This window comes from Schistocerca serialis, chromosome 7 (genome assembly GCF_023864345.2).
Source record: "Schistocerca serialis cubense isolate TAMUIC-IGC-003099 chromosome 7, iqSchSeri2.2, whole genome shotgun sequence".
NCBI classification, from domain to species: Eukaryota; Metazoa; Arthropoda; class Insecta; order Orthoptera; family Acrididae; genus Schistocerca; species Schistocerca serialis.
The window spans coordinates 191,007,663-191,034,925 of NC_064644.1; the positions used below are offsets into that span (position 1 = coordinate 191,007,663).

Here is a 27,263-nt window from a genome sequence, read left to right on the forward strand (position 1 = left end):
AGGTGAGCGGCCGGTTTGACCGCAGGGCAGGGGGGCGCGCTGGTCGCTGCGGACTGCGCACCTCTAACCTCTCGCCGGGGACGAATCCGCAACTGGCGCACGCCATTCCACGTACTCTATTAAAGTCTCCGCTTGTATGTAACCTTGGCCAATGCTGATAGTGAAGGTAACGAGACAGCATAGTGTATCGTTGTCATATTTTCTGAATTTACAAGATTGAGCAGAATAATGTTCTGACCGTAAGCTAAAGAGTGCACTTGCAAGCCATCTTATGGTAGCCAGAGCAACTCAGCTGTCCAAAATCTTGTACATCACTTGTATACTATTTGTTGGTAATCAAAACATTTATTTTTGCAATGTTAATAAGGTTGGTGGGTGCATAAGTTCGTAGCGTTTTTGGTTTACATGTTGGAATTTCGGGTCGTACTGGTTTACTTATCGTCTGTCATTTTCTGTTTGTAGTTCAGTGTTGCTATTTGAGTTCACATATTGTCATTCTGTAGCCGGCCGGTGTGGCCGAGCGGTTCTAGGCGCTGCAGTGTGGAACCGCGCGACCGCTACGGTCGTAAGTTCTAATCCTGCCTCGGGCATGGATATGTGTGAGGTCCTTAGGTTAGTTAGGTTTAAGTAGTTCTAAGTTCTAGGGGACTGACGACCTCAGATGTTAAGTCCCATAGTGCTCAGAGCCATCTGAACCATTTTGTCATTCTGTCATTTAGAGACAGTGAATGGAGCTGTGGACACTAGAAAATGGAGTGCCATGTGGAGATATCGGATTTCCGACATATTCTTCTGTTTGAGGTCAGTAGAGGAATTATAACAGCGAAGGGAGCCAGAAACATCTGTGCTGTGTATGGGGATAATACTATTGGTCAGAGCATGACAACAAAATGGTTTTCTCGTTTTAATGAGGATGGTTTTGACATTAGTGACTCTTCACGTTCAGAAAGACCTTCGGGGCTTGATGAAGGTTGTTTAAACGTATTAATCCACAATAATCCACGTCAGTGTACTCGAGAACTGGTAAATATGATGAGCTGCAATCATTCCTCCATCGTACGACATTTGGATGCAATAGGGAAGGTTCAAAATTTTACTGTATGAGTACCACACGCTGCAAGCCAAAATCACAAAAATTTGACGGTGGCCATATGTGCGTCTCAGCTTTCTCTTCATAAATGGCCTCGTGAACGACGCCGATCAATTGAAAACGTCTGGTCAATGGTGGCCGAGCAACTGGCTGGTCACAATACACCAGTCACTACTCTTGATGAACTGTGGTATCGTGTTGAAGCTGCATGGGCAGCTGTACCTGTAAACGCCATCCAAGCTCTCTTTGACTCAATGCCCAGGCGTATCAAGGCCGTTATTACAGCCAGAGGTGGTTGTTCTGCGTAGTGGTTTCTCAGGATCTAAGCACCCAAATTGCGTAAAAATGTCAGTTCTAGTATCATATATTTGTCCAACGAATACCCGTTTATCATCTGCATTTCTTCTTGGTGTAGCAATTTTAATGGCCAGTAGTGTATTATTGGTGACTAACCTCTCTGTTATGTGTATCTGTTGTCTTTATTAACTTATGCAAAAACTCTACGAACTTATGCGCGCGCCCGATATAAAGGATATTATTCATTTTACGTCGATAACGGCAGCGAACATGTGTTGAAGCGGCCAAATTGAGAATGAATGGGAATTCTGTGAGTGCCTATCTTGCCGCGGTCGTGGGCGTAGTGTAGAATGTGGAGGTCCGTAATGGAGTGGTGTGACCGGCGACAGCGTGTAACGTGACCGCCAAGGGCGCCGGCACGGCGACTCGCCTCAGCTTCGCGGATCCGGCTGGACAGTCGGGGCGGCACGCTGACCTTTGGCACCCCCTGGCACGGACTGGGCTGCCGTCTACGGGCTGCTGCGTGCTGGGAACGGGCCCTCACACCTGCGTCTGCCTCTACAAGGCCGCCGGGCTATTCCTGGGCAAGCCGCGGGCCGCCGACCAGCCTCCGTACCGTGTTCATCTGCATCTACATCTACGTCTACATCTATACTCTACATGCCACCATGCCGTAGCTGGCGGAGGACACGTGGGTAACAGCTTTTCAGAGACCGGTTATAAAGTTTTATTGACTTAATTATTTAACTAAGCAACGTCCAGGTACAAACTTAATCATCTGGCTACAATGGCAAAAAAACCACATTTAACACAAGTAGACATAGATACAATAGTTACTCTTTACAGTCTTGGCATGGTTTTGGTCATTCTGTCGTCATTAACGTGAAATTGTCACAGTCTGTCTTACTGTAACATGCACCGTCCAGGCACATTATTGAGACCTCCTGTCAGAAGCCCGAGTAGACACTTTTTTAGGAAGAGAGTCAATGAGGTTCTAGAACGTACCAACAGGATGTCGAGTCATGGTAACTCCGTTCCGTGGCGCGAACATCTCGACTGAGGTTGTGCCACAGGGAATTCGGTGGTCATGGATGCTTTTCGAACTACACTTGTAGACTACGAGCTCTGTCACACCTTGCGTTATGCTGCTGACAGATGGCACCGGGCTGAGGAAAACCAAACTGCATGTGTGGGTGGATACTGTCCCCAAGGATAAATATGTACTTGTTGAGCCTTGGCGTCATATTTTACTTCGCGTGCGTCTTGTCTGGCGCCACTGGCTCGAATTTGCTATTGATTTACTATTTGTTCAGTAAGCATCTTTGGTCGAAGTCGGCCTAGGAGGAAGTGCTGGCCGTGAGGTGTGTCTCTGGGTGGGAAGAGAGTTGGTCTGAGACAGCGGAGTTCCACGGTTAAAGGCGCTTCAGTCTGGAACCGCGTGACCGCTACGGTCGCAGATTCGAATCCTGCCTCGGGCATGGATGTGTGTGATGTCCGTAGGTTAGTTAGGTTTAAGTAGTTATAAGTTCTAGGGGACTGATGACCTCAGATGTTAAGTCCCATAATGCTCAGAGCCATTTGAACCATTTTTTGACTATATCAAATGGTTCTGAGCACTATGGGACTTAACATCTGAGGTCATCAGTCCCTTAGACTTAGAACTACTTAAACCTAAGGACATCACACACATCCATGCCCGAGGCAGGATTCGAACCTGCGACCGTAGCAGCAGCGCGGTTCCAGACTGTAGCGCCTAGAACCGCTGGGTCACAACGGCCGGCGCACACTATACCCAGTTCTGTACACAACTAGTGCTGTGGCACATGGAAAGGAGACGTTTAACATGATAGAATGCTTCAGTTTTTAAAGTATACATGTTGATGACAACTTGGAGTGGAAGAAACTTATTATTGAGCTGCTCAGACAGTTAAGTTACTTTTGCTCTTTGTGTAATTGCTTGTCTCACAAACGAACGAATCAAACATCCTAACACGTTTTGTATATTTCTTGTTTATAATGTCCTGTGGAATAATTTTCTGGGATACTCTTCAGTTAGAAAGAAAGAACTGATTCCACAAAAGCGGGCAGTAAGAATAATATGTGGTATTCACACGCAGTCTCAGAATAATACTGTCCGCATCTCGTGGTCGTGCGGTAGCGTTCTCGCTTCCCACGCCCGGGTTCCCGGGTTCGATTCCCGGCGGGGTCAGGGATTTTCTCTCCCTCGTGATGTCGTTAGGTTAGTTGGGTATAAGTAGTTCTAGGGGACTGATGACCATGGATGTTAAGTGCCATAGTGCTCAGAGCCATTTGAACCATTTTTTAGAATTAAATTAGGCCAGTGTGCCATTTAGGAACTTGTAAATGGCCAGTATGTAGCCATCCACTGGAAGAAATCGTTTAAACATATCCTTTAAACTGACATGTTCCACAACATTTAGATAATAAATCTATCAGATAACCTGTGAAACATGTAACTAAATGAGACGGTTCAATTAAGTCACGCTTTGCATACCCGTTCAACAGCTGTGGCACGATTTGTAGCGTTGACGTCGCCCACAACTTGCTGAGAGGAAGCTGCATTGCCGGCTTGAGCAAACGTAAAAGCCTGCTCGGCTCCTTACCCAGCTACTCCCCCCCCCCCCTTCCACCTACTAACAGCCGCTGTGGAAAGTGACGTCAAACTGACGTGTCACTCGGTGCAACAGACGCCATATTAGTTTCGTCGGGTCTTGCTTGTTTTTCTTTTATAACTTGCGGCATGCCTTCTCAATGGAATGCCGCATCGAGCATTTATCACAAATACGTCTCCATTAGTACGATTTCGAATAATTAAATGCCAGTTAGTGAAGCATTGGCGGCAAAAGCCTTCAGGACACTTTATGATGAATAGTAATATTACTGATTGTACGTATTCATCGCGGCCGGAAAAAAAGTACTAAAAGGCGTAGAGTTACGAAACCAAAGAAAATAGGTACGCGTCCTGCGGTATGCTAATATTTTGCTTTCATCTTAGACTTTTTTAACGGGTTCTGAGACCAACAAACCTTGTGTGAGGCTAACATGCCATATCTGGTGGTTTCTTTATTTACACTTTCGTATTACGAAAGCCGCGCGGAGTGGCCGCACGGTTAGAGGCGCCATGTCACTGACTGCGCAGCCCCTCCCTCCGGACGTTCGAGTCCTGCCTCGGGCATGGGTGTGTGTGTTGTTCTTAGCATAGGTTAGTTTAAGTAGTATGTAAGCCTAGGGACAGATGACCTCCGCAGTTTGGTCCCTTAAGAAGTCACACACATTAGTATACGAAAATACGCAGTTTTAGCGACTCACCACATTAAAGATATCTCTAAAATACGTCGTTTTTAACAGGGTTTGTTCTGCTAAAGCGTGGGGAAATGTACGCAAACTTCAAATGTGTGGAGGTACTGCACTTAGTACTGAACTGCAGTTCCAGGTAGCGTTGAAGATATGTATTGTATTGTATTGTATTGTATGTTAACCGAAAACCTAGAAACGACGGAGAGGCTCCGTCCCCAGCGCAGCCGCAGTGGTCCACAACCCCACGACGACTACCGCAGTCCACTTCACCCCTCAGTCGCCCCACACCAAACCCAGGGTTATTGTGCGGTTCGGCCCCCGGCGGACCCCCCCAGGGAACGTCTCAGACCAGACGAGTGTAACCCCTATGTTTGCGTGGTAGAGTAATGGTGGTGTACGCGTACGTGGAGAACTTGCTTGCGCAGCAATCGCCGACATAGTCTAACTGAGGCGGAATAAGGGGAACCAGCCCTCATTCGCCGAGGCAGATGGAAAACCGCCTAAAAACCATCCACAGACGGGCCGGTTCACCGGACCTCGACACAAATCCGCCGGGCGGATTCGTGCTGGGGACCAGGCACTCCTTCCCACTCCGGAAAGCCTTGCCTTAGACCGCACGGCCAACCGGGCGGGCTTTGGAGATATGTAGTTTGACAATGTTTGCTGGTTTCTCATTACAACTAAGGCGGAAATTTAAAGCAGAACACGGAGTACTGACGATCAACATAACCTGAAGGAAGATTAGCATTAACACACTGGTTATATGTAAATTGAAGGAGTAGGGGGTGAACAGAAAGGCAGGGGACTGGTGATGTCAGATGTATCGGGACTTTTCGAGGAATCAGCGGCGACGCATGAAAATGTATACCGGACCGGGATTCGAACCCGGGATCTCCTGCTTACTAGGCAGTTGCGTTAAACACTGTGCCACCCGGACACAGTGTTTATCTTATCTGCACGGACTATCTCGGCACACCTCCCGACCGACCCACAGTCCCTCCGAGCGCTACCTATCTGCTGTCCCTGTCCACGTTCTCCGTGCTTGTTACTCTGAGGTTCCCGGGGGCGGTCGGATGTAGTTGTGCATCTGCACCGAAGAAGGTGGATTGGTTACCCATCTAGGCGAATCAGTTACAACCTGTCACATTGGTTACTTGATAAAATCTGTTATATAGTTTTTAGAGGGAAAGAGCGTGACCCTGGATAAACCTATATCATTAAAAATCTCTAACATAACAGTGATACATCAACAATATAATTACATGCAGCATCAACACAGGCAACGAGAAAGATCAGATCTTTCGGATATTTTTAATTTTAATCAGCATTATAGGTACATATTCGCACTTATTTACTTGCACTGATTTCCGAGGTAGTCTCATTTCCTGTCGACCGGCCAACAGGGAAACACGTGATGGACAGCGTGTGGTGTACGGGCGCGGTTTGCTATGTGTCTAAGCCAGGAGTCTACTGGGACTCTCAGAACGTTTTCATCCTGCGTGTGACTTGCGCTTTTGCCTTTGCTTGCACTTATTTATTCCGTTTCCGCTTGGTGCAAGCAAGATGATGAAATTATCGTCTTTCTCCCGTCCACAGTTGGCCCAAATTGCTGCGAGTCAAATATTTAGTTGCTGTCTCTGCGATTTCCCAGGGCCTACTCACAAACTTGAGAAAGTGGTGTCAGTCTCTCACTCAGCTTACTCGAAGTGTGCTGCTGGACACGTACACGACATTTTGACGACGCTTCCGTGTCTACCATCCGGAGCCGTGTAGGCTTTAAGCTCATCTGTCCGTTTCGGAGGTGCTGCTTTCCGAGGTAGTCTCATTTCCTGTCGACCGGCCAACAGGGAAACACGTGATGGACAGCGTGTGCTGTACGGGCGCGGTTTGCTATGTGTCTAAGCCAGGAGACTACTGGGCCCCTCAGAACATTTTCAGCCTGCGTGTGACTTGTCCGATCTTATGGGCTTGAGAGGTATCGGATTTATGGCTCCTTGGCTCGCTAGCAACCAGTTGCATCTAGGGTGCTCTGATCTGCGGATGTTGAATGAACTGCGGCTTCGTCAAGTTAAAAAGGTGACTATTTTTGGAACAAGCGCTTCCTATCCGTTGCCGATCCGTAGTGAAAAATCTGTTTTTCCTGTTGAAGGGCTGTTGCTGTCTGTTCTTCCGAAAAAGACTGTAATAACTGCTTACCTTTTTCATTGCTCTTGTGTTGTCTACCGTGTATTTGGTGAACCTCCAATTAAGCTACAGCGTTCCCTCACGAACTGAAGTTGGTTTTTGTAGCTGTCAGATTGAATCTCCAGTTTCATGTGAGAGCTTTGGATACTGATGTTTTAAAAATATTGTTTTACAAACCTATGATTTCAATGCTATTTCCTTTAATTCTGCTGAGCAATCCAAACTGTTTATAAGTATATAAATAAATATAAATACGTAAATAGGCATTAGCCATAGAAATTCAAATCACAAAAATAACTCTAATAGCAAATAAGAAGGGTTGCAATTAGACAAGTTGCAGGCACTGGTGCTTCCCCACTACACACACCTCGGCGCGGCTCCACGATGTTCGGCAGCTGTCTAATGCAGTCACGAACCGACTGTTTAAACAGTTTTGCTTGATGAGCGTCTATGTTATTGTTTCTGCTTTCTAAATCGTTTTAGACTCTGATGATGTCTCCAGCACCGGAACACGAAACGTTAGGTATAGAAATAGGCCTTGGACCGCTGTCTAATGCCCTCAAAACAAAAATCAGAAAGGACGTCCTTTATTATCGTATGGGAATCGCCACTAGAAAAGAAACCTGCAAAGTGATTCTTGTATGCTTTGGGACAGAGACCTGTTTTATGTTATGTTTGCTGTTTGGAATTTTGATTTCTCCTTGTTTGTTACTATTTACAGTTGTAATTTATTTTCGAGACAGAATAAAAGCCGTTATAGAGCAGTAGTGTAACTGTTTAAATGGTACATAAAGCGTCATGCAAGAGCGCTTCAATAGTGTCCCTACTGGTCGCAGAGATGCCATGCGATATCTCGATGACTCTTCAGAATACAAGTCATGTTTGAATTAGCATGAATGTTGTCAATGACCGATAACCATCTCCAGTAATAAGTTGCATTTCTCATTAGCAGCCACTGCTGTAACGGCAAACGAGCGCAGTTTTCCTGTTTTTTATATTATTTAGTGAGCGTGAGAAAGTCGCGAAAATTCTCAACAAAATGCAGTGGGAAACGGTACAAGAAAGGCACTGTGCGTCGCAGACAGCCTCATGTGGAAGCGGCAGTGCTAATGCTGACCATACACGATGGTGCAATCACGACGATCCGAAGTGAACAGAGTGTAGTAATTCGAAATTAGCTGGCAGTTGGCGCTTCAGTCATTCCGGAATGTCCGCTACTCGCCTCTAGACGGACGGGTGGCACTACAAATGAAGATGGATGGATGGAAGTTCCGTACTCTTGGACAGAGCATAGGAGAGTGATACGGAAGACCCGCACCGCCGTACTAGGCAAGGTCCTAGTGGAGTTGGTTTGCCATTGCCTTCCTCCAACCGTAATGACGATGAATGATGATGATGAAAACGACACAACAACACCCAGTCATCTCGAGGCAGGAAAAATCCCTGACCCCGCCGGGAATCGAACCCGGGACCCCGTGCTCGGGAAGCGAGAACGCTACCGCGAGACCACGAGCTGCGGACACAAATGAAGATACCTGTCGCCATTAATGGCCACGTCCCCAACGGAGCTACTAGTGTTCTCCCATGGGTGCTGCTACAAGTGAAGATGCCTGTCGCCACTAATGGTCACACCGCCCAATGGGGCTAACAGTGTTCTCCCGCAGGTTGTACTACAAATGAAGATACCTGTTGTGATTAATGGTCGCAGCCCCAATGGAGCTAATAGTGTTCTCCCGCGGGTGATGCTACAAATGAAGATACCTGTCGCCATTAATGGCCACGTCCCCAACGGAGCTACTAGTGTTCTCCCATGGGTGCTGCTACAAGTGAAGATGCCTGTCACCACTAATGGTCACACCCCCAATGGGGCTAACAGTGTTCTCCCGCGGGTGGTACTACAAATGAAGATACCTGTCGTGATTACTGGTCACAGCCCCAATGGAGCTAATAGTGTTCTCCCACAGATGATGCTACAAATGAAGATACCTGTCGCCTCTAATGGCTACCCCCCCCCCCCTCCCAATGGAGCTAATAGTATTCTGTTGCGCCTTTTTATAAGATGGCACATGCAGAGATCCGACAGAAGATATGACGATCGTTGGAATACTGCCATCGACGCCTGCTCCATAATAATGAGTTTCTAGAAGCGACTAGTTCTTGAACCAAGGACAGTATTCAGTTAGATGAGTAATTACAAACGCAACAGACAAAGTAAAGTATTTGCCTTTGCCAGCTTATCCACATGCAGTTATTGTCAATAAAAATGTGTGAATTTTGTCTGTGGAACTGTATGTCTTTCGAGATCCTAAGTTTCGAAAAGCGTCAAGTAACATGTTACTTCCTCCAACATAGACATCGAGTAATGGCCATGGCGTTAAAATGAGAGGAACCCAGGCTCTTACAGGGAGTTCCTGACAGTCTTACTTCACGTGTACCATCTGTGAATGGAATAGGAAGGGAGGGAAGTGATCGTGAGATGGCAGATGGGATTGGTTTGGCTGGTTGAGAGGTGTTTACAACAGTACTAAAAAAAAAGTTTTTTCTGTCAGTACAAAAGCATACATTTAAAACAAACTCCAGCCAAGCGAGGAAGTCCCAGTTAACCTTACAACTGCATTATCAGAATGTATAACAATGGACTATAATTAAAAAAAAAAAAAAAAACAACAGCACTTACGTTAGTTACGTGAGCTCAGGGCATTTTCGTTAGTATTCACCTAAAGATGGTCAGAAGACAGCGCCGAAATATCGTGGCAGGAAGTTGCAGATATTCGGCTGTTCTCCCGAAATTTTATGGATCATTCCGTAAGCCGGGAAAGTTTTAAATTTCGCAGTAGTGAGATGGTCGCACAAAATATTAGTCACCTCCTCAAAAAAAGGACACTGGTCGGTTTAGAGAACTGTTAATGTTGTGGAACTCGTACCAGGCTCTCATGTGGCCGTGCATGTCCTGCCAATGAAGTGTAACGTTCAAGTCAGTTGTATGGAATCAGCACAGTAAGACGGGTCGACGTAGAGAATGGCAGGAAGGAGATGTCGTCTTCAGATGTACCCATGACAATACCATGAATGAATTTAATTAATATGTGGGAAATTTTGGAACAGCAGATACGTAGCAGTCAGTATTCCTGCAATTTCGTAGCCCTGCATGAGAATCGCCAGATAGGCGGTTCTGACATTGCGGTTGATGAAGGAAGGCTACAGAAAAACTAAGACATGCTCATAGGATTTGTAGACCTAGAAAAATTGTTCGACAATGTAAAAAAGTGCAAGGTGTTCGAAACGAGATGCATATGAGTAAACTAATGGGAAAGACATGTAATATACAATGTGTACAGGAACCAAGAGGGAGCAATAACAAATCACTCGGATTGAAAAGGGCGCTAGGCAGGGATGCAGTCTTTCGCCCATTCTGTTTAGTCTGTACATCGAAGAAGCAATAACGGAAGTAAAAGGAAGTTTCAAGAATGGGATTAAAATTCAGGGTGGAAAGATATCAATGATCAGGTCCGCTGATGACATTGCTATTCTGAGTGAAAGTGAACAACAATTGCATGATCTGCTGAATGGAATAAACAGTCTAATGAGTATAGAATATGGATTGAGAGTAAACCGAAGAAAGACGAAAGTAATGAGAAGTAGCTGAAATGGGAAGAGCGAGAAATTTTACATCGGAATTGATGATCATGAAATAGATGGCGCTAGGGAATTCTGCTGCCATGGAAGCAAAATAACCCATGACGGACGGACCAAGGAGGACATAAAAAAACGGTCTAGCACATGCAGCGCGGGCATTCCTGGCAAAGAGAGGTCTACTAGTATCAAGCATAAGCCTCAATTTGTGTTCTGCTTTTAAATTTCCTCCTCAGTTGTAATGAGAAACCAGCAAAAAGATTTTTTTAACGTCTGGGTCACAGCACTGTATGATAGTGAATCATGAACAACCGGAAAACTGAAACAGAAGAGAATCGCAACATTTGAGATGTGATGCTACCGAAGAAAGTTGAAAATCAGTGAACTGATAAGGAATGAGGAGATTTTCTGCAGAATCGGCGAAGAAAGGAAAGTGTGGACAACACTGATAACAACAAGACACAGGATAATAGGACTTTTGCTGGGGTTTCAAGGAATAACCTCTGGGGCATTAGAGGGGACTTTAGAAGGTAAAAACTGTAGAGGAAGACAGAGATTGGAAAACATCCAACAGGTAACCGAAGATTTAAGGTGCAAATACTACTCTGAGAGGTTACCACTTGCAGAGGTTGGCGTAGGAGAGGCATCCGTAACGGAACTCATCAAACCAGATGACTGACGACACAAAAAAAAAAAAGAAAAGGAATTCGCCTCCTAATCGAAGTTATTATCAAGGCTAGAGGCTGTGTTGCACGGTATTGAGTTGATGCCTGCTGTGGCAAGTGTGCTTATTTCTACCGCCAGTCATTGCCTCTTAAAGGGAGAGTCTCGTGTTCATGCCAGCAGCCGTTCCGGTGCTATGTCACCAGCCACGCTTTTCCATGACGTCAGCTGCGCCGTGTGTGTTACGTCCATGAAAGGCAAGCGGTCTCGTCTCCTGCAGTGCTGACAGTCGGCCCGTTTTCCTCTGCTGCTCAGTGGCGTGTCCGTTAAGGGGGGAGGGGCGACGGGAGGAGGGGCAGCGGTCTGCGGGTGGTGCCCCGTTGCGTCACAGCGACCGGGGTCAAGGACGGCTCGTCGGCGCTGGCCATCTCGGGCGGGGTACGTATACACCGTTAGCGTTGTACATCAATGAGCCTGCAACCTGCGCAGTCGAACCGCGTTATTCTGTAAATTACCTGGTGTCGTACAGCACTGGTGCATGCAGTAGTTACCAGGAGAAATCAGACACAGTGACCCACCATTTTCTATGAGCTTCGTCTTTCTAGTAGCGGGCCATTGGTCTTGTGAAAGAGTTGAAGTCACGCTTTCGTTTCCGAAAACTTTTGGACCAAATGTCATGATGCGGGGTCCGTTTCCGACGATGTGAAATCGTTAGCCGGCCGAAGTGGTCGAGCGGTTCTAGGCGCTACAGTCTGGAACCGTGCGACCGCTACGGTCGCAGGTTCGAATCCTGCCTCGGGCATGGATGTGTGTGATGTCCTTAGGTTAGTTTGGTTTTGGTAGTTCTAAGTCTAGGGGACTGATGACCTCAGATGTTAAGTCCCTTAGTGCTCAGAGCCATTTTTTTTTTAATCGTTAGACCCTTTGACATTAAGGAACTTTTATTTATCCGTATCAGGCCCGCAGTTTGATAGCTTCAACAAAGTGAGCAGTCAGTGATTACAATCCTTTGCAGATACAGTTAAGAAGTTAAGCTGCTGTTAATGTTTATGGTAGCTAAGGAGTTGAATGTTTTCTTTCAAATAGGACATATCCTGAGACATCAAGAAATAGTTATTTTGTTAATGGGGGAAAGTGTACGTATGTGGGGCGAAGCGGTATGACTGTAGAGTGAGACTAGAATACAGAAAACGGGCTTAAGTGGATGTATTGTGCAAAGTTATGCATAAATGAAGAAACTTACTCAGGATACACTAGCATGGAGAGTTGCATCAAATAAGACTGAACAAACAACTCATGTTGCAATACATTGTGCAAAAGTAGAGTATGACTTTTTGAACGCCCCCCTCCATAATTGTCTCCCACTGCGATGGGTAAATTTGAAATTGAATCAAAGGCACCTTCCTCTTTAATGGTGGAACAGGAGGCGCCCTGCGCTGTAATCCTCGGTCCAGGCGATGCTTCAAACAGAGAGGTGTCGACAAATGCGAAAAAAAACCACAGCTCAGAAGTACATGTGCGGTGTGTTAAATGACCTCACATTGGCGCCAAATTTAACCATAATACTGCCTAACGCCTCGGAGGATGTGCGACGCGATGGAAAGGTCGTCACATCCCCTTGTTACCCACATTTCACCCCTTCTTCTGACTCCTGTCCGGCGGAGATCGGAACCGCGACACCAATATTGAAATCACATGTTTTCTTATGGGTGATAGAGGAAAAAATTTCATACACTCTGCCGCTCAGAGTCGACACGAAAAGCCCTCAGGGGGGGGGGGGGGGGGAATAAAGGGCGTCAATGAAACCACCCTTTTCCGTAGGGCGTTGATTTCCACACGTTCCGCGGTCGAAAACCATAGTTCGCAGTGTGACGTTCTCGACAACGTTCGACACTGGTGACTTCCTCCTGGACCACTTAACCTTGCTGTAAGGATATCGTATGATTGCAACCCCACTGAACATGATCTGACCCATTTGGCTTTTAAGTTGTGCACTTTAGAGCCCATGTTCACCAGATTTTTTTGTTTTGTTTTGGTTCATACCACCACCTCTGGAATTCTAGTTCATCATGTACATTCTTGTCCTTTGATACTGAAATGAGCACGATGAACTGACATCGTCCAGAATTATAATGAGATGGTTACTTGCTTGCATGGCCCTTGCATAATTATACGTTACGTAGTTTTTTAGATTTACTGACGAGAGATACATTGCTACTGCATTTCTTGTGGACAAGATTAGTTTATTTGTTCGGTTTCACAACTTGATAGGAACACGTTGGAATCCATATCCATTTTCGATTCATTCATGCGAGTCTGCTATTAGTTTATCCCACTGCTTTCCAACTCGTTAAATTACATCATTGGCATTGATATGAAGATAGGAATATTTTTCTGACTTCGTGACTGTGTCGTCACGTAAAGTAATGGGCACTTACACCAATATACCCGTCTGTGGTGGTATCGACTACACTCGGCGTGGAATTTCATTGAATGGAGGAGAATTGCCGGCCGCGGTGGCCGAGTGGCTTTAGGCGCTTCAGTCCGGAACCGCGCGGCTGCTACGGTCGCAGGTTCGAATCCTGCCTCGGGCGTGGATGTGTGTGACGTCCTAAGGTTAGTTCGGTTTAAGTAGTTCTAAGTTCTAGGGGACTGATGACCTATAGTGCTCAGAGCCATTTGAACCATTTGAGGAGAATTCTCTTCAGTGATGAGTCCTGCTTGGAACTGAGTTCAGCGAAGACAACTGTGGAAAAACGCTGGACAGCAGTGGGATACCGACATGACTGTCGCCCGCCATGCAACCCGACAACCAGGTGTGATGGTCTGGGGTGCTATTCCGTTTCATAATAGGACCCTATTCGTTATAATCCACGGTTTCCTTACAGCACTGCGGTAGGTCGACTATATTCTATGTCCCGTTTTGTTGCCCTTCATGTCAAGCTGTTCTGGGCTTATGTTTCAGCAAGATAATGCCCGCCCTCACAAGGTGAGAGTTTCTACTGCGTGCTTGCTAAACCCTATCGTGGCCAGGAAAGTCGCTGGATCTCTCCCCAACAGCTACTTGCGTAAGATAGACAAACGTCTTATTGACTTGTTCAATTTGTGAAGCTGTTTCTCTTGAATAAATCATGCAGTTTTTCTGAAACTGCAATAATTTGTTTTTGCTGCACATGCACATCGAATCTACCAATTTAAGTCCAATTCGGATAATTTCTTCATGGTGCGACGTCTTTTTATCTTACAGTGTATTTTCATAAAAGGCATAAAAAGGAAAGGCAAAGGAAAATTTGAGATCGGATCTAGATTTCCACCAAGGGTATGTATATGAAGTTATCATTTTACAGTTCATGATTTACCCTTCCTAGGGTGATATTCACCGTAAACGAGGGGAAGCTGTAGTTTTCTCGCCATCGTGCACAAGCTATAACCGTCGCATTTTTACACTTGGTTGTTTGAAATTTTTACAGATAAACAAAACTTGGTTTACATTCATAAAAGGTTCTCTCCAATCGCAAGTTTCGGCAGAAAACCATGCGTAAAGCATTATTTCGCTAAAAATTAGCCAGGGTAGCTGGTGATATGCAGTGGTATGTATTTTGAAGCAGTCTTCTCGTGACGTGATTTCTTTTTGTCTCTCGATGAGAGACATTGCGAGGTGTGGCATCATGTACAAGTACCAATGTACTGGCGTCATTAAGTTTCCATCAGAGGGTGATAGCGCTCGTGTAGGATCCAGTGGACCCAATGGCTGCGCCACGCTCCAGCGCCTATGAGCGCCCTCTGCTGCCACAATATAAAAACAGCCAGCGACAGCCACAGCACACATTCGCACTTGGTGCCACTTCGCTACGTGACACTACGCAGACCCCACCTAGTCATGGTTCTGACACCATCATTCGTGCCTTAGTTCAGAGAGCCTCTTCCATGTTGAGACTGACAGCTGGACTATTTCTTACTGCATTATTTGCAATGAGTCTTCGTTCGTTTGGAGAAAAACAAGTTAAGTAACTCTTCTGTTAACTGCGTTTACTTGTTCACTTATCATTTCTACTCCTTTACAACTTAGACTATGTGATCAAAAGTATCCAGACACCCCAAAAAACATACATTTTTCATATTAAGTGTATCGTGCTGCCACCTACTGCCAGGTACTCCATATCAGCGACCTCAGTAGTCATTACACATCGTGAGAGAACAGAATGAGGCGCTCCGCGGAACTCAAGGAATTCGAACGTGGCCAGGTGATTGGGTGCTACGTGTGTCAGATGCCTGTACGCGAGATTTACACATTCCTAAACATCCCTAGGTCCACTGTTTCCAAGGTGATAGTGAAGTGGAAAAGTGAAGGGATACGTACAGCACAAAAGCGTGGAGGCGACCTCGTCTGTTGGCTGACAGAGACCGCCGACAATTGAGGAGGGTCGTAATGTGTAATAGGCAATCATCTATCCAGACCATCACACAGGAATTTCAAACTGCATCAGTATCCACTGCAAGTACTATGACAGTTAGGCGGGGGGTGATAAAACTTGGATTTCATGGTCGAGCGGCTGCTCATAAGGCACACATCACGCCGGGGAATGCCAAACAACACATCGCTTGGTGTAAGGAGCCTAAACATTGTTCGATTGAACAGTGGAAAAACGTTGTGTGGACTGACGAATCACGGTACACAATGTGGCGATCCGATGGCAGGGTGTGGGTATGGCAAATGACCGGTAAACGTCATCTGCCAGCGTATGTAGTGCCATCAGTAAAATTGGTAGGCGGTGGTGTTATGGTGTGGTAGTCTTTTTCATGTAGGGGGCTTGAACCCCTTGTTGTTTTGCGTGGCACTATCACAGCACAGGCCTACATTCATGTTTTAAGCACCTTCTTACTTTCCACTGTTGAAGAGCAATTTGGGGATGGCGACTGCATCTTTGAACACGATCAAGCACCTGTTCATAATGCGCGACCTGCGGCGGAGTGGTTACACGACAATAACATCCCTGTAATGGACTGGCCTGCACGGTGTCGTGACCTGAATCCTATAGAACACCTCTGGGATGGAACACCTCTGGGATGTTTTGGAAGCCGACTTCGTGCCAGCCGGCCGCGGTGACCGAGCGGTTCTAGGCACTTCAGTCCGGAACCGCGCGACTGCTACGGTCGCAAGTTCGAATCCTGCCTCGGGCATGGATATGTGCGATGTCCTTAGGTTGATTAGGTTTACGTAGTTCTAAGTTGTAGGGGACTGATGACCTCAGATGTTAAGTCCCATAGCGCTCAGAGCTATTTGAACCATTTGAACTTCGTGCCAGACCTCACCGAACGACATCGATACCTCTCCTCAGTGCAGCACTCCTCGGAGAATGGGCTGCCATTCCCCCGGAAACCTTCCAGGACCTGATTGAACGTATGCCTGCGAGGGTGGAAGCTGCCATCAAGCTTAGAGTGGGCCAACACGATTTGGAATTCCAGCATTGCCGATGGAAGGCGCCATGAACTTGTAAGTCATATTCAGTTAGGTGCCCGGTTACTTTTGATCACATAGTGTACCAACGATGACAGTTGCCACACTACTCTGTACCCCATCTATCCTTACCATTGTGTACGAAGTCGTACACAATGTGGAATTAGATTAGTGAAGTGCATTCTGGGGCGTATCATTTTAATAGTGCACAAGGGCAGTCTTCCTTCATCTTGAAAATACAATGTATTGAGCATTATTTCGGTTTATTTGCTGCGTAAGTAACGTAAAAGTTGGAAATAAAAATATATGCATAGGAGCTCGACTCCACGACATTTAGATTACCATTCGGTACTCTTTTTGCTGCGCCAACCGCTGCCTGGAAAGTACACTAACGTAAGTGGCTCATGCCTAGCCTGCCCTGGCCCAAAACGGTTGGTCATCTGAACCTCCCGTTTCCGTCACTTTCATTTCTGCATATAGCATAAATTTAAACGAGTAGGCGCGGACCCCTTATCAGAGCGCCCGGCACGCTTCAACTGCTGTCAGGCCTACCTGCAGCGTGAGTCGCTGAAGTGGCCCTTGCTGTAGACGACGCCGTTGAAGGGACCGTCGAAGTCGAGCGTGACGGTCATGGAGGTGGCGTCGCAGACGACGTCGAGCCTGGAGACGTGCGTGTGGTGGTGGTGGTGGTGGTCGTGGTCGCCGCCGGCCGCGCCCGCCGTCTCGTCCAGCGGCGCCAGCGCGCTGATGCCGGCGCCCACGCGCCGCCTCTGGCCGCTCGCCACCTGCCGACATCGCAAGGGTCAGCGCTCCGAGCTTACGCTGAAGACAGCTACAGCGTCGCAGCCTACACGAAGACTTACGAGCAACCCCTCGAGTAGGAGGGCTCTAGTTCAATCTTCAGTAACTCTCATTTGAACGTTTCGTGTTAACAATGGACAGAAGAAATGTTAGCTCCTAATCATTCACCATGTGAAACAGTAGGGTGACAGAGAATGAGTGTCTGAGAGGAACAGAGATCAACCTTCTATGGGATTTACAGAAGATAGGCAAAATAATGTGACCAGTGGTAGTATTGGATGGTTGTGTTTGATGGTCAACAACGCAGGTAAGGCACGTGTCGCGCTGGACTGTGCATGTTCAGTACGGACTGGGCATCACTGCAGATTGCTTATGAGTAGTGCACGCTTCGTATGTACATTCAGAAACCGAGGTCTACGTGCAATAAAAGACCTAACAGAGTTCCAAAGAGGACAGATTGTGGGGGCCTGATTAGCTGGAGCATCAGTAATTGAGACAGCCAGCTTATTGAATGTTTCAAGAGCAACAGTTTCAACAGTCATGAGAGCCTACACAAAACATCGAAAGACATCGTCATGTAAACGTAATTGTGGGCGCAAATCAAAACTAAATGACAGAGATCGTCGTGCTCTAACACGAATTGTGTCAAAACAACAGAAAACTGCTAAAGTGACTGCAAAGCTCAACAGCCATCTTCGGGACCCCGAATCTATCGACACTGTCCGCCGAGAACTCCATAAAGCGAATATTCGTGGACGAGCTGCTATAATGAAATCATTGGTGACGACAACCAACACAAAGAAGCGTAAAACAAGGCGTCAGGGGCAAAAATCCTGGACGACTGATCAGTCGAAACACGTCATATGGTCCGACAGTCAACGTTTTCGTTATTTCCAACATCGGGTCGGGTTTACGTCTGGAGAGCACCAGAAGAAGCCTACTGTCCTGATTGCATGATTCCGACAGTTAAGCATGGAGGTGGAAGTGTGATGCTGTGGACAGACATATCATGATATTCTGCTGGTTCCATCATTACTCTCAAAGGTCATGTTACAGCCAGCGATTATGTGAACATTTTAGGTGATCAGCTGCACCCCATGATTCAAATGTTGTTCCCTAACAATGATACCATATTTCAGGACGATAATGCACTTATTCACACAGCCACGACAGTACAACCGCGGTATAAGGAGCATACAACTGAATCGCAGCGTCTTCCCTGCCCAACACAGTCCCCGGACTTGAACATTATCGAACCCTTGTGGGCGGTTTTGGAGAGCAGACTCCGAAGCAGACCTCCGCCTCTGTCGTCACCACAGGCGTTAGAAGAGGTTCTGATCGAAGAGTGGCATAGTATTCCACCGGAGACTATAATCATTATATGCCAGTATTCCACCAAGAATCGCAGCTGTATTACGGGCAAATGGGTGTCCACCCTATTAATAAACCATTCCCAAGTAAGTACAGGTGTTCAAATTATTTTGCTTATCCTCTGTATGTATTACACTGCACAAAATGGATATCATCGACATTGAAGAGACGTTCAAAACAAAATCATTAACTTGTACCATGCACATCGAATGAAAAATGGCGTGTCACAGTAGTAACAAAAGTTCGCACCATCAAGATCGAAGGCGAACTTCCTGCGAGTTGTAAGAGGTTAAGTTAAGTATGTACTCTTAAAGAATGCGTATAGAATCATATTGGTGTAACGGGGTGATGGGAACTGATGGAATGTGATGGCATGCAACCGCAAGCGAAACAGTCTGTCGTGGAGCATATCATGAAACTGGCTATCTTTTAAAGCATAGCTGCAGATAGTGCGATAATATGTTTTATAGGCACGGAAAAAACAAACCTTCAGAGACTGAAATCGTCCAGTGGTTCCAGGTGGTATGAAATGCAATGTCGGACACTTTTCAGGAGATTTGTTTGCTCTAAAGTAGTATTATTACTAGCGCAGAGCAGGAATCAAGCAAAAACAAGTAATTTTGACCAGCTATTGCCCAAAAACAGTGCTCATAACCGTAGTTATAGTTTTCTTATGCCCATTTTCCCACTATTGCTTGCTGTGAACTTAATATTTCCTACTGTCCTTGCAAGATCATGCACTCGAGAAAGAATGCTAGGCCGCAGAGCACTTCCAACGTATCGCAGCCAATTTGTTATCCCTGGTTGTCAGTATAATTGTACACGAATGCGTTAAGGCATTGCTGTTAGTTGATCTTGATATAACTCTCTTGGTACCTCTAATTTTCAGGTTTTTTTAATATGCATTTCGTCTTAACATCCCGAGTGGTAAGAGTTAAAAACAAATTTCTTGCTGAACGACAGGATTAGTTTGTTTATCTGATTTGCAGATTTTCGGGCCATTTCGCAGTTTGTTGTGCATCGTCGAGTTGACACTTTCTTTTGAAAATTCATTATATTACGTTTTCCAATTCTATAGCACTGTTGGAAGTTAAACAACCATCCACTACTTCCCTTGAAATCACCGTAATATATGTCGCGTGCAGTTTGATGTGCATCACGTACTACGTCACTATGTGCACATCGCGTAAACGTGCATACTCCAGCATCTGTAACAAGTGCGCCTTGACCTCCCTTGAAAATCAGTAGTTTTTGTTATACACTACACGGTCACATTGATGCGGACGTATTCGAAATCTGTTCATAATGTTTTTTTTTTTTTTTTACTATGCTGCGGATGATATTCCATGTATCTAATTATGTTTAGTACCCGCTGCTTCGACCACCATTGTCCTTTACTATGTTTCACCAGAGACGAGACTTGTAGCTCCCTGTCTCATGAGGATGATGCACTATATGGCTCGACACCTGTTTCAGTATCGCTTTCACTTGTTAAGCAGGTATCGTCATCATTGTACTCCTCATATATATTGTCCGGACAGTCGAGCGTATACGACACCACAAATTCCACTGACTTTGTTTGCAGAAACGCTAATTTTTCCTCTGCCACTTACTTATCTCCCTGCGAAATTTCTTCGTTTCGTTTCTGACGAAATGTCAACTTCGGCAACTGTTGTTGTCGATATAATGCAATGTTTGCGTTGTTTACCGTCGCTATTGCTCTGCTTTGTACCAACGGCACTAGCACTGTGGCACTGCTGTGAGTTACTCGTCGACTAAGCAGTGCAACTACGCTCACCGTTGGATATCTCCAGTACCGCCCCTTGTTGCCATTTGCAGCCAATAATGTCGTTGCATGGTAGAAAATATGTGGGGCGTCGAATGCCGTAAATATCATTGGCTTTTTGCGACCTACCACGCCTGGGGTTCCCTGTCAGCCTGTTTTCTGATGGAGTGTCTTCAGTCTTGGGTTGTGCAGTTTAGGATTTTCTTGCAAAAACTACGGTAGCTCGATTGGGTTGTTTCGTGTTCTTATCGCAATGATGAATTTAAAACTTATCAAGAGCCTTATGATACGGTAAAAGTGATGGTGATGATACAAGTGGGGAGGGGGGGGGGGGAGGGATAATGGGGGTAACGAAACCCCACCCGCAAGAAACATTCACACTTTTTCATCCGAGGCTGTGTGTTGTGAAGAGAGCCAGTATGTATGATATCATCCGGCCACCTTACGGTCACTGCACAGCTTCCAAGCTCGCTGACTGATATTTCGGATCACAATTGTAGGCAGACCGTTATTCCCAGGCTCCGAGCTCTGTCTGCCCTGAAAAGATGTCTCCCGCCTGTTCTGCCGTTGGCATATTATAAAAAATTATGATATGGAAAAGATATAGAAAATAAGATTAAGGGTGGGGGACATTCAAGAAATTGACTGAAAATGTCATTTTTTAAATTTATTAGTAGAACACATGGACAATAAGTTCCCATAGTTTTATTGATGATATCGCATCCGAAGTGCCTTAAACATAATTAAATGTGTGGCATGACCTTCCTACCACTCCCAATTTTTGAAGCAACATTCAATACTAGCTCGGTGAACATATATTCTGTGGATTAATTCCAAGCAAACTTACAAGGATTGCAGGTAGGAGACTGTGATATATAAACTTTGGTTTTATATTCACCTGTGACTCTGTTTCGTATCTTAGAAATAATAACAAACCAGCTGCTTTATTTATGAAGAAGCAATTCTTGGTCTGCCACATTTTCATGCTCTACAGCTGTCAGAATTGCAACTTATGACGCAGTTCTTGTATTTAATGATAGAAACGTAAGGAGAATGGTGGTATTGGAGAGAATGGGCTGTAAAACAGGAAATTCCACTCAAGGCTTTTCGAGTAAAATAGATTTACAGCGCCTTTCTGCAGCTGAAAAGTCAGTTGAAGACCTGGTGAACGAAAGAGGGCAGAAAATAAGAAACCAGAAGAGAAGCTTTGAAGGGAAAGAGGACTCGAGTACAAATCTGGGGTCTTTTGAAGACATGACGTAAGAAAAAACGTTCGCTTGACTTTAAATGCATTTCACGGAAATTATTTTTTTTAAGTTCATGTACCTTTTCCCCAGAACGTATGACGGTTAGAATTATGAAATTATGAACACTTACTTGTATATATCCAATAAATGACGTCTCAAGAGTAAAATCCGAAATTCTGAGATATGGGTAAAGTGCTTGGAATTTTGCCTGGATTTTATATTATTCTTACAAAATTATAATTTTTTAAAAAATAAAAAATAATATTCTCCTATTCGGTACGTTCAAAAAACCTCATGAGATAAGCTTACTATATGCAAATACATTAAACAGGTAAATTTTGTAGAAATCTCTTCAGTAGCTTCTGAGAAAAAAGTACATGTATTATTTTTAGAAAATAAAATTTTTAAATTCAATAAAAAGAAAGTTTAATATATATAATTTAAGGCAGTTAACAGTAAATGTGTTGATTTCATGTAAAGCATGGTACAAAAATTCATTGGCGTATCTTCAAAATTGTGCATTTGGTGCATGTTTTAAATAATGTGTGTTTTTCATGAACATCCGCCCCCCCTTAACAAATATCAACCAGTAAGAGGAATGATAAACAAAACATTCCAAAAGAAACTACTGAAGGAAAGAAATTAAAATTTTGTAAAAACATGTCTACACCTGTATTGCTGTATGGAAGTGACTCACAAGTCCATAAAATACGTGATAAAAATCAGCGATAATGATATCTCTCAGGAAAGTGAGAAGTGTTACCACGGAAGACCAAATAGTAAATGAGGATATCAGGAAGCAACTAGATATTTACAAAATTAATGAAAAGGTTGAAGAGAATAAAACATCTCCTAAAAATGAGTGTATCGAGAATCCCACGTCAGGGCATGCTTTACGGGCCAAGAGGAAGAAGGGGTGTGGGAATCGACGCAAAACGAGATGGCAGTAAAAATTGAAGGCAGATTACATACTCGTGCGTATCCCTTAGAGCGAAGAAGATCAGTTTTGAAGCTGCCTTTGGAGAATAAAGTAGGGATGAAGAAAACCGACCGGTTACGGTATTTTAGTTCTGAATAAGCGGTGTTTTTGGATATTTGTGTGGTCTCGGTTATAACAGATGTTTATTATCTTTAATTGTAACCGCATAAAAATATCGGAATGTGAATTAGCCACAGCAGCAGAGCTAAAATTTTTGTTTTCAAACAAACCTTTTTTAGAATGAAATTTTCACTCTGCAGCGGAGTGTGCGCTGAAATGAAACTTCCTGGCCGATTAAAACTGTGTGCCGGACCGAGACTCGAAGGCAAAGGTCCCGAGTTCGAGTCTCGGTGCGGCACACAGTTTTAATCTGCCAGGAAATTTCAAAACTTTTTTAACGGACAATGAATTTTTATTCGTTAAATTCCATTGCTTTGAAGTGTAGCATTATTATAGAAAATGGAAGAGCGACCAGTGCTATTTTCGTGACAATGCCAACAGAAAGGAGCAACAAACACATGGTATAAAAATCGGTACGGCATTGCTGAGACGATATTGCACCTGTTACCATGTGGAAAGGCCTGTTAGAGGCCACGCGTGTGCATGTAGTGTGAGGACAGATATGCCCCATCTGTTCTGTATAGTAATTACTCGCTTTCGGTGTCGAATGTCAGTTGTGTTACAGAATGGTACCATCCTTAGACTGGAAGTATTTTACAGAATGCGGTAGCAATGAAGTACAATGCTACATTTACTTTAGAAGTTTCAAAAAAGGAGGAGCCACAAGAAACTTGCGACATCATATAGGAAGAAAACTTGAAATTTGAAAATTCATTCTCAGCTTAAAATAAAAATGGAAAGTAGCTGCTCTGCTGCCTGTGTCCAAACAATATGACTTTATGTTCTTGTACTCCTTGAAAACGGACAAATTAACGCGAAAAATACAGTTCTTCTACCTTAGTTCGCATCCTTTAGCACTAACTATTCATAATACCCAAATACTCGTAAAATCCTCGGTTACAACATGATTTTTGAGCAGAGTTTCAAAAAATTAGAATCAGTAGGAGACTTTTTGCAGTGTTCAACGAATTATCATTTCTCGAGAAAAGCAATTGACGATGGACGGACTAAATTTTCTTTTATTTGCCTGTTTAACTTAATATTTTGATTCTACCTATTTTGAAACTGCGGCAGTCAATTTTTTTCAATTTTTGTTCGATTTCTACGTTTATTACAGGAAATATTAGGAATAAAAACCGAGAAACTGTTATTTAAGAAGCAGGTTATTTGGAGCAGGTTTAACAGTTAGATTGAACTGGCGGTTTAATAAATAAATAAATAAATAAACAAAAAAACGATACAACCGAAGATGGATTGTTTCTGAGATAACAGCCATCCATAGAACAAAGTAGCATGAAAAGTAAGTTTCTTGGAAATGGCAGGGAATTCTAGAATTAACAATCTACATACATATAACATAGGATACTTTCCAGTTGCTAGTCTGTGGTCCTGCCCAATCATGGGCACATGGTCTGGCCGATAACATTCCGATCGGGTACAGGAGTACCAACACATTCATGGGCCGACAGTACCTGGTTTCGACAGCAAATCCGGCGCGGTTCCTTAGTCTACAGGCAGAACCCGCAAAACACAACAACTTGAGTGAATGAGTACAGAAACGGAAGAAGCAACTTAGTAAAACAATAAAAGGAAGGCTGGATTTCGGAACGAAAGAGTAAACTAGTCAAACAAATAGTATTCCACAATTTCCAGGCTCGCATAGCCATAGTCTGCAGACCTGTGTCCATAATCGTAGTGCTAAGTGATACGCTGATAATGGTGAGTGAATACTTCGATTTTACATGATTTAAATTATAACACAACCAAAGTTGTGAGAGTTTGTGACTGTTATTGTAGTTAAAATGACTGCATGATACATGTATTTCTCAAATTTTTGGATTATGCTTTCCATATCCTGTACATCTATGAATTGCAACTTCCTGGGGCTATGCTAAAACGGTGTAGTAAGCTTTGGAGTAAGCAAATTATTACGGTAATTAAATTTAATCCTTTCCTATTTTCATAGAAATTAAATAATTTATTATTATCGTCATTGTTGCTGTTATTCAAATTGCGGTCATTTCTGGCACGTTAAAAGTGGGGGTGAAAGTGAGTTCTATTTGGGGGGGGGGGAGAAAGTAAAAAAACAAACTGTTGCAGGTACAATCCGCTCATTACAGTCCCGTCATAAATAATGTGTGCGCATCACGGGGCAAATGATTTTGAACCCAGAGTTGAGTTCTGTCCATTTTTTTCATGCGGGAAACAGGAAGTGGCTGAGTTGTAAGATGGAGAAAACTGAGACTCGTAATGTGACAAATTTCCTGCATTTGAGAGGTAACAGTGGGCGGGAAATCCATGGCGAAATGTCGATTTTTTTATGGAAATGACTGCCCGGATTATGACAAAGCTGTGAGGCGGAAAAGGCGCTTATAAAATGATCACATGTCCCTTACAGACGAGCAAAGTGCAAACGTTATTTGAGAAGATTATGCTGTCAGTTTCTTGGGACTGTCGTGAAGTGATCCACACGGAGTACCTTGCTAAGCATCAAGCTATCACGGCGGATATTACAGAAATCTTCTGGAGAAGTTGCGAAAAGCTCTGGCTAAGAAATTCCACGGTATGCTCTCCAAAAGTGTCGTTTTCTGGCCGACAATGTACCGGCTCATTCATCTAAACTTGCAGTTGACAAAACAAGGGCACGTGGCTTTAAGATCTTGCAGCATCCGCCTTTTTCTCTCGATCTCGCACCTAGCGACTTCTCTTCTTCCCAAAAATGAAGAATTCGTTGCGTGGTCGCCAATTTGACAACACAGATGGTGTCATTAATGAAGTGGACGAGTGGCTTACAACAAAATCTGTAGGCTTCTACAATGAGGGTATTCGGAAGCCCAATGAAAGCTCCCTCTCAGAATAGCAGCGCCCTCACACTGAGGTCAATATAGTGTCGAGCATGCAAGAGCTCAGGCCAGTTTGTGACTCCAGCTACAGCAGCCAACACCATTGTGTAGGACAGTGACAGTTGTTAAGACTTCATATGAATTTTTACTATTGTAAATGTCGAAAATCGTACTTAAAAAGAACAATTTGTTACTTACTGCATCAAACGATGCTTCCATGGCCAATTAAAACTGTAAATTATCCACTACGTAATAAAGTGAACTAATACTTTATGTATTCTAGTTAGATGTGCCACCTCACTGACAAAGAACTCACAATTATGGCCTGAGGAAGACGGTTTCGTCTGGTCACAATAATAACACAGGCCAACGATGAAAAACTTTTTTGCTGAAAATACCTTATTCTTATCTTTTTTAGGGTGGGAAATCCAAATATGATACTTAAAAAACGGTATCACCCACAATTTCTTCACAGTTTACAGTTAAATTTATTAAATTAAGCGATTTTTTTAAAGAATTTAACAACCTTTATATTTAAAAAGGAGGTGTAATGAATGTTGATGACGTTGGTAGCACTGCTGAAAAACATATGCCGGCAAAAAAGTCGATTCTATTTTTGTGTTAACATATGGTGTTTACTATCAACCTAACCTCACTTTCCCGCTTCCTGTACATGTGCTCAGTACAATATCTAATCGTGGTTGTAAAAACTCTACTGACAGTTTTTGTTATATTTGTGGTGAATTTGTGATTAAAAACACCAAGGAAACATTACAGACTCTGTGAAAAAGTTTTATCTATCATACTTTGGATTTAAACTTGGTGATCAAGATAAATATTGGGCGCCGTATTAGGTATGTTATGTGTGTGTTGAAGATCTGAGAAAATTGTCGAAAAAGGAGGAAAAAGCCTTTAGATTTGCTGTTCCTATGATATGGAGGGGGACAAGAAATCATTCCAATGATTGCTACTTTCGCAGTGTTGATACTACTGATCATAATTCGAAAATCAGGAAGGTAATAAGCTACCCTAACCTTCCGTTCGCCATCCGACCAGTAGGGCATGGTGTAGATCTGCCGATTCCTGAATCACCAGATAATTTAAATTCCATTCCAACAGAAGTATTTTTTGATGTACAATCAGATTTAGATGAACCAGATGATGATGAATTCCATTGTAATACAGAAAGTCTAGAGCGCAAATTATTTATTCAGACCGAGCTTAATGATTTGGTTAGGGATCTGGGCTTAACGAAAGAAAAAGCTGAATTGCTTGGCTCTAGATTAAAAGAAAAGAACTTATTGGCTGTTGGAACCAGCATACACATGTATAGAAAGAGAGAGCAGCAATTTTCCAAGTTTTTTCAACAAGAAGGTTATTTTGTGTACTGCTCAGACATTCCCGGTCTGATGAATGAGTTTGGTGTTGAATACAAAAAGGAAGACTGGAAGCTGTTTATTGATTCATCCAGAA

At 44.1% G+C, this 27,263-nt stretch overlaps 1 protein-coding gene and 1 non-coding gene across 2 annotated transcripts in view; both read right to left on the reverse strand.

Annotated features, from left to right (window-relative positions):
- LOC126412241 (mucin-2) overlaps positions 1 to 27,263 on the reverse strand; it is a 245,101-nt gene that overhangs the window by 96,853 nt on the left and 120,985 nt on the right. Inside the window, exon 3 of the mRNA XM_050081733.1 lies at positions 17,196 to 17,428. Coding sequence (XP_049937690.1) covers positions 17,196 to 17,428 — 233 coding nt within the window. The remainder of the gene's footprint in view (positions 1 to 17,195; positions 17,429 to 27,263) is intronic.
- On the reverse strand, positions 5,567 to 5,642 carry Trnat-agu (transfer RNA threonine (anticodon AGU)). Its single transcript has one exon. It is a non-coding gene; the product is annotated as a tRNA-Thr (tRNA).